Raw genomic sequence first — 12,178 nt, 5'->3', positions numbered from 1 at the left:
CCAAAATAAAAGAAAACCAAACATGACAAGGAGAATATTATTCTAGTCTATTGGTGAATCTCCATCCATAATTAGCAAAAAGTTGCATAACATCGTTTCAAGCTTACGACATGCAACAATTAGGAATTCTCCATCTTCATCACATTTTCGTAATTGTGCCCACTACCGGAGCCAATATGTTGCCCTGAAAATTACCTGCATATAGGAAACATATGGTGATTTATCAAGAACCCTATCATTACTGCTCAATCATAGAGCCTAACATAAGGCAGAGGCTCCAACAAGTATAAGTTTACTCTTTTTCTTGTCAACCCCCAGAAGCCAACCATCAAAAATATCATATATGCTACTAGAAAGGTATAGTCGAAAAGAGAACTGAACTGTTCTCCAAATAAACTTTGCATAATGATATTCCATAAAATAAATGTTGAATAGTATCATTTTTCATACAGAAAAACATTTTAGACTACCATTCTAATTTCGTCTTGCCAAATTGTCCTTGGTTAACACCACCCCTTTAAGTAAATACCACATAAATATCTTGATCTTAAGCAGCAACTTAAGCTTCTAATAATCTTATTTCTGTCAATGTAACCATTATTAATTAGAGATAAGTACATTGACCTAACAGAAAAACCAACCACTCTGATGATAACTCCATCTAAAATAATCAGAAGAGTTATTCAACTGGATATGAACAATAGAAACACACAATTCATATCAATATGTTAGATTCTGACCAACTAAAGCTATGTTAAAAGAAACATTAAGCGGAACAGAACCCATAACACTAGCAATAGAAGAACTTCTCCTTCTAACAATAGCATATAAAGATGGATATTTATTTCTAAAGACCAAGTTTCCTAACCATTTATCTTCCCAAAATCTTATTTGTTCTCTATTATTCACAATCCAAGAACGCATACTTAAGAAAGTATTTTTACTTTCATAAGTCCTGACCAAAAATGAGAATCACATTGTTTCCTATCAACTTGAGTTATAAACTTATTATAAAGATATTTTCTCTTCAATAAGTCTTGCCAAACACCATTCTCGTTTATTAACTTATACAACCACTTACTCAAAAGGCATTTATTTTGAATCTCTAGATTAAGTACCCCAAACCATCCTGGTCTTCGGGTTGGCAAATAATATCCCATCTAGTAAGTCCAGGAGCTATATTGGTTGGGGAGGAGCGCCCATAATCAGAGCCCCGGGGATGTAGGTTTCGGCTGAAACTCGTTAACAAATATCATGTGTTCCTATGTCGTCATCTGGCATGTCTTGAGTGATCAATGACTGAAGCGATCGGAAAGGGTAGTCGTCGTTCTCCTATATCGACTATCTTTTATAACATAAAATAATACTTCGGGTGTCCATTAGTTAATACGTTTTATTTTGCTGCCCTTCAGCAAAAGAAGCGTTTCCTGTACACTAGTATAAGTTGTTTTGTAGTGATCAGAATGCCTTAAATGCTTAGCTGCAGATGGGAACGCAGGGGACGATGAAAAATCTGTTGAGGACAGCATACACGTTGGAAATTTGAACGGAGAGGTACCCTCTCTCTTTCTCCCTTCAAAAGTCAAAACTTGCTATTTCAAAAAAAAAAAAACAATAGCCTGTCATACTCTGGTTACCGAACTTATTGATCTATTGGATGAGTGGTGCTATCTGGGCAGAAGTTTGTTGAACCTCAAGAGAAAAGAGGTCAACAAACTGGAACTCCTAACGATTATATAGAGCTTGATCTTCCTGTTATGCCTTCCACATAACCTGTTGGCTTAACTGCTTTGAATGAAGTACAGAACATGATCAAATTTCTGATGCTATTATTCACATTTCTGAGTATGTTCAGTACTGTGTTGAAGAAGGTAAAGAAACTGAATACGAGACATGTTCCACGACCTCTACTACGGAAATAGGTATTTTCTGTACCCTTTATTATAACAGATAAGTTGTGTAGTTATCCGAATACTTAATTTTTTATCTGCGGATGTGAAATATAGTCAAATTAGTTTATAATATTTATAGACAAATAATTGAATATATTTATAAATACCAAATTAGTTTCATTAAATCAATAATTGAATACATTTTCATAATAAATTTGTCTTGGGTTGAAAATGTTATTATTTTTTCTATAAACTTAGTCAAACTTAAAACAGTTTGATTTTGACCAAAGTTAAAACGTCTTATAACCTGAAACGGAGGGAGTACTAGTTTGAAAGCTTGTGGATAAGATTTTTTTTATTTTGAAAGGAGGGCAAAAGCTTTGGCTTATATATTAATAGAGTGGGTAAAAATTATACAAAGTATATACAGGGCCAATCTAAGAAAACCAGCCCGCAAGAAGGAAAGCTCGTTAGGTGATATCTCCTAAAATTCCAAACTCCTATAGCCTAGTCGCTCCCGCTTTGACCCAAGCTCTACCTTCTTCTTTGATCTTTGCAAGAATTGAGGCCGGGGTTGAGGCTGTGCTTCGAAAGATCCTTGCATTCCGATCCCCCAGATCTCTCAAGTGACTAGCATCAGTAGTGTTTGCAGAGGGACTCTTAGGGTGTTAGTGGACTCGACAACGAGATTCCACCGATGTTCGATCGAGGGGCAATCATTTCATTTGCCCATTTGGAGGTCCATGTGCGTCCATATCTGGATTTCCGCCCAAATCCTCTTAGTGAACCTACATTTGGCCAGGAGGTGAAGTGTTAGATTCGTCGTTTGTGCAGCACAGGGGGCATACCTTTTGATTGAACTTGTGGATAAGATTGAACTTCAAGTTGAAGGTCATTTCAGTGGTTATGAATTGCAGCTAGCACTGTACTACTGCCACTGCTGCTCGTGGTCAGATAGTTCGATCATCAAGAATGCATTCTGACTTGAAGAAAATTTCAATGTTCAAGTGTGATTTTCTGTGAGCAACAAAAACTTTTTTTTGCCCGAATGACTGAACGAGATCATCCAAAATGTCACTAAGATTTATCGGTCGAGGCAACTGAGGGATCTTTTTGCGGCGGCAGCGTGTAAGGGGAGGATAGGCCGAGGCGCAGATCGCAGGAGGCTCTCGTCGGAGCAGGACTCGAGCCATGCCGCGGCGAGGTTGGCGTCGCGTACTTGGGCTATGGCTGCTCCCAAGGGCTAAAGCCTCAAGCTTATCCATGGCTGATTCAATACAGCCTGATTGGCAACTCAAACAAGAACGGAGGTCAGAGGCTCACAGGGCACAGGCACAGCAATACAGCATTGCCAAGAAAGACGCGCGCCAAGAAGAAAGCCCCCGACGAACAGCGGCAAGGGATATGCTGCTGCAGTCGTGTTCCGGTCGGCAACTTGGGGCCCCACTGTCCAGCGGCCAGACGGACCGCATCACGTTGGTTTTCAACGGAATCGGATACGTGATTACGTTGCTTGCCGATTCGAACTTTATCACGCTCGCCTCGCTACAAAAGATCTTCATGCACCGCGCGCCTGTACGTAGGCCGTAAATACAAATCATCAGTCAAATCGAAGTACAGCTCAAACCCTGCAGTACGTGTTGTTAATTACGTCGTCTTCACACACTGGTGGACAAACCCTTTTTAATACCAGTTCACAACCCCCTATAGTCCCGGTTATACAACCGGGACTACGAATCCGAGACTAAAGATGCATATTTTTAGTCCCAGTTAAATAACCGGGACTAAAGATGGATTTTTAGTCCCGGTTAGTGTTAAAAACCGGGACTAAAGATTTAGTCCCGGTTAGAATTAACAACTGGGACTAATGTTTTTTTTTCTTTTTTTTCCTGCTTTCATGATTTCGAGCACCACCATTCATATTATCCACGAATCATTTTAACACCACAGATCATTCGAAAAATCCCCAAATACATCAAGCTACATTTTTATCCCCAAATACATCACAGATCAATCACAAAATCCCCAAATACATCAAGCTGCATTTTTATCCCCAAATACATCACAAATCATTCACAAAATCACAAAAACATCTCTACAAATTCATTCACACATCACACATCACACAGATCAGAAAAAAAATCGACATCGCACAAATCGGCTGCACATATCACACAGATCAGGAAAAAAAACCACATCACAGAGATCGGGCGCCGACCGTCCGCCGCCTCACCGGCCTCCCGCCGGCCGCCTCGGGCTCCGCCGCCGCCTGGGGAGCGCCGCCGCATTGGGAGCACCGCCACCCGCCGCCTCACCGCCCGCCCGAGGAGCGCCGCCTCGCGGGCCTCGCCGCCCGCCTGCCCGGCCGCCTACCGCCTCGCGGGCCTCGCCGGACTCGCCCGCCCGGCCGCGCGCCGCCTCGCGGGCCTCGCCCGCCCGGCTGCCCGCCGCCTCGCGGGCCTCGCTAGACTCGCCTCGTCGGCCGCCCGCCGCCTCGCCGGCCTCGCCTGCCGCCTGCTCGGCTGCCCGCCTCCCTGCCGCTGCCGCTCGGCCTCACGTGGTAGGAGGAGGAGGAGGAAGAGAAGGGGGAGGAAGGTGAGAGGAGAATGGATGGAGGAGGTTGAGGCTGAGAGGGATAAGCTAGCTAGCGAAGGGATGGAGAGGACGGTGGGATCGAAGGGATAAGGGATAATTAATGAGAGGGGAGAGGATGGTGGACTGGTGCGCGCGGCTCAGTTGATTTTTGGTCCCGGTTGGTATAAACAACCGGGACTAAAGATCTATTTTTACCAGGACTAAAAATAGATCTTTAGTCCCGGTTGTTTATACCAACCGGGACTAAAAATGAGCTGGGACCTAACTCGACCCGACAACTTTTTTGAACCGGGACTAAAAATGATCTTTAGTCCCGGTTAATGTTACCAACCGGGACTAAAGGTCAAAAAGTTTTTAACTGGGACTAAAAACATCTTTAGTTCCGGTTTCTATTCGAACCGGGACTATTATAAATTTTAGGTGACCGAGTAAAGATGGTTTCTCCACCAGTTACCATGGCGACAACGGCGCCGCCGCCGCTGCTGACAGTCGGGGAGGCGTGGCCGGACGTGTCCTCCGACATGCTGTGGTTGCGCTTCGGTGTTGTGCCATGCATGATAATAATCTGCTGCTTGGGCCTTGTGCTCCCCGACCCTCGTTTCTTCCTCGCCGTCCCGTGGCGGCTGCCGCTGCTGATCTCGTGGGCCGTCTACATGTCGCTGGTCTCCTCCGTCCAGACGTACACGACCCTGTTCCTGCCGCTCACGCCGGCGCCCCTGCATGAGGCCATCGACAACGTCGGATACGCTGGGATCGGCGGCGCTCTCGGGGCCATCTACAGCATCGTCTTGCCCTGGGGGCAACCTGCACTTGTGGAGAAACCATTTTTGATTGATCGACCAAAATCTATAATAGTGCCGGTTTCATTAAAAACCGGGACTAAAAATAATTTTTAGTCACGGTTTATAAGAAAAATAGGACTAGATAATCTTTATTTCCGGTTTGTATTAAAAATCATCTTTAGTATTTTTAGTCCCGGTTGGTTCCATGTCAGACTGTGTCAGGCGCATAGGATCTTTAGTCCCGGTTTGTAACACCAACCGGGACTAAACATCTATTTTAGTCCCGGTTGGTGTTACAAACCGGGAATAAAAATCAACACGTACTATATAATCCCTATTACTTATGCTCTTCTCTCGTCCACGCAACAAACTCTATCTCTTTCTTTCTTTCTTCCTCTCTAACTCCTGCCTTATCTCTTTCTTTCTTCCTCTCTTTTTTCTTTTGGATCGAGCGAGATCGAGGGCCGGCCGGGCGGCGGGCGGCACGGCCGACGTGGCGGCGGCCGGCGCGGTGGCGGCCTGCGCGGCGGTGGCCGGCTGGCGCAGAGAGGAGGCGACAGCGGCCGGCCGAGCGGCGCCTCTGTGGTTTTTTTCTCTTTTTTTTAGAATTTGTGATTTATTGCATGATTCTGTGATGTATTTGATTTGTGTGCGATGTGAATTTGTGATGTATTTGCGATGAATTTTGTAGAACTTGTGATGTAATTTGATTTGTGTAATTTTTTTTTTAGGATTTGCGATGTATTTGATTTATGTGTATAAGTAACTTAAAGATTTGTGATGTGGATTTGAGATGTTAATTTGATTTGGGATTTGGGGATATGCATACCACTTGATTGGGGAGAAAATAAAAAAGAAAAAAAAGAAAAGAGGACTATTTGTACTGCTATTATTCCCTCTTTAGTCCCGGTTGGTAACTCCAACCGGGATCTTTAGTCCCGGTTGGTGTTACCGGGACTAAAGATCGATCTTTAGTCCTGGTAACACCAATCGGGACTAAAGATAGCGATTTTTAGTCCCGGATTCGTAGTCCAGGTTGAACAACCGGAACTAAAGGGGGTTACGAACTGGGACTTAAAAAAGCACTTCTCCAGCACTGCTGGTAGCGATGGCCTTCACTTGCGTCAATGCCGTGTTCATCGTCGTCACACTCGTGCTCTGGGCATTCCTCGTCGGAAGGTACAGCCGGCCGGCGCCGGAACATCGATCACACTCCACGTCCACATCCAGATCCGCCGAAGAAATCACATGGCGTGACATACATTGTGTTATATATATATATATATATATATATATATATATATATATATATATATATATATATATATATATATATATATATATATATATATATATATATATATATATATATATATATATATATATATATATATATATATATATATATATATATATATATATATATATATATATATATATATATATATATATATATATATATATATTATCATTCGATCGAGGAGATATCTCCCGTTTCTTATAAGTCAGTTATCAACTTTTTTTTTAAAAAAATAACAAGATAGATTAATACAAGATATATATGTATACATAAGTACTATTCTCAGATATTTACACACTGCTGGAGAACTGATCTTTGCTGGGTCGACCCAAAACCACAATAGTCCCAGTTTCAAAAACGAACCGGGACTAAAAATGATCTTTAGCCCCGGTTGAAAACCCCACAGCCATTCTATGATCTTTAGTCCCGGTTCATTCCCTGTCACAGGCATGTCAGCGGGCCGAGGATCAACTGGGACTAAACATCACCACTTTAGATCATCTAGATCTTTGCTCTTGGTTGGTATTTACCAACCGGAACTAAAATTCAACACGTAGTATATAATCCCTAGCACTTATCCTCTCCTCCACAATCGCAACCACTTCCTCACACAGATCGATCCTCCCCTTTCCTCCCGGCGGGGCCGCAGGCGGCGGCAGCCGGCAGCCGGCGTTGTTTTCTCTTTTTTTTTGATATTTTGTGATTCACTGAGATGTATAATTTTGTGATTCATTGTATGGATCTGAGATGTATAATCTGTGATGTATTTGATTTGTGTGTAATTTTTTAGGATTTGTGATGTATTTGAGTTGTGTTTATAAGTAACTTTAAGATTTGTGATATGGATTTGGGATGTTACTTTGATTTGGGGATTTGGGGTTTGATTTGGGATATGCATGCCACTCGATTCGGGAGAAAATAAAAAAAGAAAAGAAAAAAAAAGAAAATGGACCATTAGGACTGCTGGGAGAAAATAAAAAAGAAAAAAAAGAGAAAATGAGACCATCTGGACTACCGCTACCCTCTCTTTAGTTCCGGTTAGTAACACCTTATTACCAACCGGGATCTTTAGTCCGGTTATTTCAACCGGGACTAAAGATGGGTATCTTAAGTTCTGGATTCCTACTTCCGGTTGAAAACCCGGGACTAAAGGAGATTACCAACCAGGAGTAAAAAATATTTCTCCACCAATGACATCAGACAGTTTTTTTTTCCATGATGATTCTCGATTCTAAGCCATCTGAAGATAACCTAGAATGTATAGGTTTTGGCCGCGCTCTTCTCGGCTTTTCAACAGATATGAGCAGCATATGAGATGTTATAAGTGACACAAGCCTTTTTACCATTGGGCCAACAGGTACACTATCTTGCATAATTATGTCCATTATATATAAACAGATAAACATGACTATATGAGTCCATTGGCATGTATTCTGATCAACGTATGGCCAATTATCGTTGGCCTGAAATAGGATTCTGATTGGCGTGCGGCCCATTGCAGTTAGGGGTGTAGATTGGTAAAACTTTTAAACAAAAAATTATTTTTGTAAATATTTTAATAAATAAAATTAAAAATTAAAAAAATTCAACTAACTTCTGTGTGTATCCCATTATGGTTTGCCCAGAATAGCAGAAATGCACTAGCGAGCTCGTATCTTTCTTTGTGAGGCTGCGAGTAGTTAAAAGTGGAGGATGCTGGGCTAACATAGTAATTCGGGCCCAATGCGAAACATAAAATGATACTCTATATTTAGAAAATATTAAAAACAAGAGAGCAAATTTTGCAGCTAAATAATAAATTACGTCAATGGTTGTGGCGTCGGTAGGAAAAAATAAGTGCTTTCTGATCTGGTTATTTAATTTTCTTTACCAAGTAAAAAAATAAAATATTTAGTATGTGAGTATGTTTTTTTTAAGTATGTGAGTACGTGTTGTATCGTTGTTATAAACTATATTTATTTATGGTTACCATAATTATTATCTAACATTTATCGAACCCAAAGAAAACAAATATCCAGTAGGTTAAGAAAAGTGGAACTTTTGAAAAATACAATAACTACAATCGAAAATATATTAAAACACGGTGGTTTGTATTGAAATGTGGGAATTTCGGGACCCTTAATTTTGAGGAGCCTATACGGTTGATCAATTGGCACATGGCCATGAACGGCCCTGGGTGGATGTTATGGACGAAACGGAGTTGACTTGCTGTGGACAAAGTTGTTCCGTGGCGAGAGGAAGGCAACACTTTGGAAGGGGAAATGGGAAATGGACGATTCCGTTTTCACGGAGATCAAACCCATCGCACGAGTTTTTTCTTGCTATTTCATGGTGATGGATGTGCGACGTGCATAGAACACAGCGAAAGCAGCAAAGGAGAGCTCGCAATCTTTCAAAGCAAGAGCGTCATCCTGGCATCCGGCTAATTCCGCGACATGATCTCCTCCTCGAGCCTCCTGGCGACGCCGCGCGCGAGCTCGTCGAGGAACCCCACGAACCCTTCCAGCGACCAGCCCCGCACCGGGTCGGCCTCGAACGACCACGCGACGGCGCACCCGGCCGGGTCGGGCTCCACCCGGAGCGTGGCCGCGTACCGGCCGAACCCCTTGTTGGTCTCCACCACCTCGTAGCTGTACCGCCGCGCGACTGGGTCGAACTCGACCAGCCTCTCCTTGGACCACCCGGCCACAGCCTCCGCCGCCTTGTTCACCGGGCCGGCACAGTAGCGGACGCACCCGGGCTGGCCCTCGGCGCCCTCCACCCTTCGGCACGTCTGCACCGAGGGTACCCACCGGTGGAGGGAGCAGAAGTCCCCGAGCAGCGCCCACGCCTGGTCCGGCGTCGGCCCCTCCACCGCGGCGCGAACCGACCCGTGCCACGCCGCCGAGACTGCTTCCTCCTTCCCGTCGTCAGCCATGGACGCCGCCGGGTGACCGGAGCCGTGTGCTTCGGCTGCTGCTGCTGCTTGTTGCATCATGCCGGTGGAAAATGGAGATTGGACATTGGAGACCTCTGACTGTTCTTGCTTTATGCTTGACCTTGACCGAGTGTTTAGCGTGAAGCCATATGTGACACGTGTATCCGTGTGCATTTCGTCGTCGAATGCACTGTTTTGCTTGGCGTGACACTGTGACAGCGCTGGATCGAGAGAGTCGAGACGAGATCTTGGGGAGAAGCTTTGTACTTTTGTGGTGTAGCCGTCACCCAGTCCAAAGAGATGTGATCGTTTTGTATCATTGTGTGTGTGTGTGGAGTGTACAAGGCTAAGGTCATCACCAATGCGGTGCTTCAGCCCGTGCCCCTAGCGATGGCCGTCTCCTTTTCCGTCAGCGTCGTCCCCCTGCGAGAGAGCGTGTCCCTCAGCTAGGAGACCTCCCACTCCCCCAGCTCCTTTTCGCACAGGCGCTGGTGGAAGGAACCCGTTGCGTTGGTACAGGTACTTGAGGCGACGCCCCCTCCCCCCCCCCCCCCGCCCCCCGCGAGGATTTCCTCTTCCACCCCTCTCCCCTCTCCTCCTTGGCGATACCGATGGAGCTCCTCGTCGCGCTCAGTCACGGTCGCCAGCGACGGGAGAGAGGTGTGGCTCCGGCGGTGGCGGCGAGAAGGAGAGGGAGGCGTGGCGGGAGAAGGAGAGGGAGAGGCGAGAGGCGGCGACGACCTGGGACGGTGCTGGGATGCCAAATCCGCGGCGAGGGCGACGGATCTGCAGCAAAGTAGGCGGCTCTCGTCTCCCTTGCCGACGGAGCTTCGTCCGTTCGCCTCGAGCTCGTCGAGTCCGCCGCCTCAAGCTCACCATCCGCCGCCTCGAGCGCGAGGGCTTGCCGTCCGCCGCCTCAAGCTCGCCGCGCGCTCACCGTCCGCCACCTCAATGCGGCACGGCTGACGCCGCTCCATCCGCCGGGGGGCCAGATCCGGCCACAGCGGCGCCGGATCTACCGTCTCCGGGGGTCGCCGCTGCCACCTTCCACGGGGGAGAGAGAGAGAGAGGGAGAGAGTGGTGGGAGAGAGAGCGGCGACGGCGACTCGGTGCGCTCTCGCGTGCGTGCGTGTGAGAAAGACAGTGAGAGGGGGGAGGGGGAAGAGAAGGGTAGAATAGGAAAGAGATGAAGAGGAGAGAAATGGGTTTTTTTGTTGGGACACTCATTAGGCTACCCTGCAATGTAAAGGTGAGTTCTCTTAGAGTACCCTTAGTTAGTGAGGGTATTCTATAAGTGTCTCACATTGTGGATACCCTAACGGCGATTGGGGCACTCAGGCAGGCACATGTAATGTGATGTTATGCTTTCCAGCAGGGAAGAGGAATCAATGGACGCCACGTTGAACTTTCCTGCTCTGATTTTGGCTGCTTCCGGGCGTAGGAAAAAACAAAAAGGCATATTGCCATGTGCATGCCAGAATGCGTAACTTGTTTGGTTCACGTAATTTTTGTCTATCCTAGTTAACAAAAAATAAACTAAAAATCACTTTAAACCTAAAAATAAAAGCTATTTCATCTAATTGAACTAAAATAGACCAATCATTACGCATAAACAAATCATGCCCGTTCTAGTTTGACCAAGTAAGAATAATGTTTATTCCATGGTATTACTGTGATTTGTTCTAGTTTTTATGTCAACGGGTCAACTAATTATGGACAAATTTCTTTTCCACTAACTAGCATGGCGCAGATTGTGCGGCTACTATCTTTATTTTCTCTCTTACATAATATCATATTATTTTTCTATATTTCATTATTAAAATATATTGAAATGGTAACATGATTCTAAATTTTGTGCTTACCTAACCAAACTAACCAAATTGAATTGTATATACGTGATAGTCATTAATTATATTTTAATTCAAGTTATTTTTAAATTATATTTCTATGTGAACCATAGACACCTCTTCCAATATTATGTGTTTCTTAATTCCGAATTTTTGTTATTTATAAATTTTATTCATACTTAGACTCTAAATTCTTCATTCAATATTTATTATTTTAAATTATGAATTCCAGTTAATTATATATTGTACTCGTATATGGACTTTGGACTCTTATTTCAATATTCCTTATCTTCTAATTTCAAATTTCCATTATTTTTAAATTTATTTCTATGAACTTTAGACTCTTCTTTTAATATTCATTATTTTTCAATTCTAATTTTTCATTATTTCTAAGTTGAATTCTTATATGGACTCTAGAATCTTCCTCCAATATTCTTTTTTTTTAAAAAAAAATTAATTTTAGTAATTTCAAAATTGTATTTACTCCTGACTCTACTTTTAAATCCCTTAATTTTATTGTTTTCTATTTTCGAATTTTAGTTAGTTCTAAATTTCCACATTTCCACATGGACTCTAGACTCTTATTCCAGATATCTTTTTTTTTTATTTTAATTTGTCGTTATTTTTTCCTAAATAGCTATGGTGATTGGTAAACAATCAGATGTAAAATTTGTCAGACTAATTTCAGATAAAAAAGAGTGATGCTCTTATTCCAATTATCTTATTTTTTTTAAATTTTTCGTTAATTTTTTTCCTAAATAGCTATGGTGATTGGTAAACAATCTGATGTAAAAATTTGTCAGATTAATTTCAGATAAAAAAAAGAGTGATAAAAAAACAGAATT

General features: G+C 43.5%; 1 protein-coding gene across 1 annotated transcript; it reads right to left on the bottom strand.

Annotated features, from left to right (window-relative positions):
• Window positions 1–8,589: 8,589 nt before the first annotated feature.
• On the bottom strand, window positions 8,590–9,993 carry LOC9270317 (lachrymatory-factor synthase). The gene has a single exon (XM_015787383.3). The coding sequence runs from the start codon at window positions 9,658–9,660 to the stop codon at window positions 8,992–8,994; it is 669 nt and encodes a 222-aa protein (XP_015642869.1). The 5' UTR covers window positions 9,661–9,993; the 3' UTR covers window positions 8,590–8,991.
• Between the last annotated feature and the right edge of the window lie 2,185 nt (window positions 9,994–12,178).

This window comes from Oryza sativa, chromosome 1 (genome assembly GCF_034140825.1).
Source record: "Oryza sativa Japonica Group chromosome 1, ASM3414082v1".
Classification (NCBI taxonomy): domain Eukaryota; kingdom Viridiplantae; phylum Streptophyta; class Magnoliopsida; order Poales; family Poaceae; genus Oryza; species Oryza sativa.
This window is presented reverse-complemented; position numbering and strand designations above follow the sequence as displayed.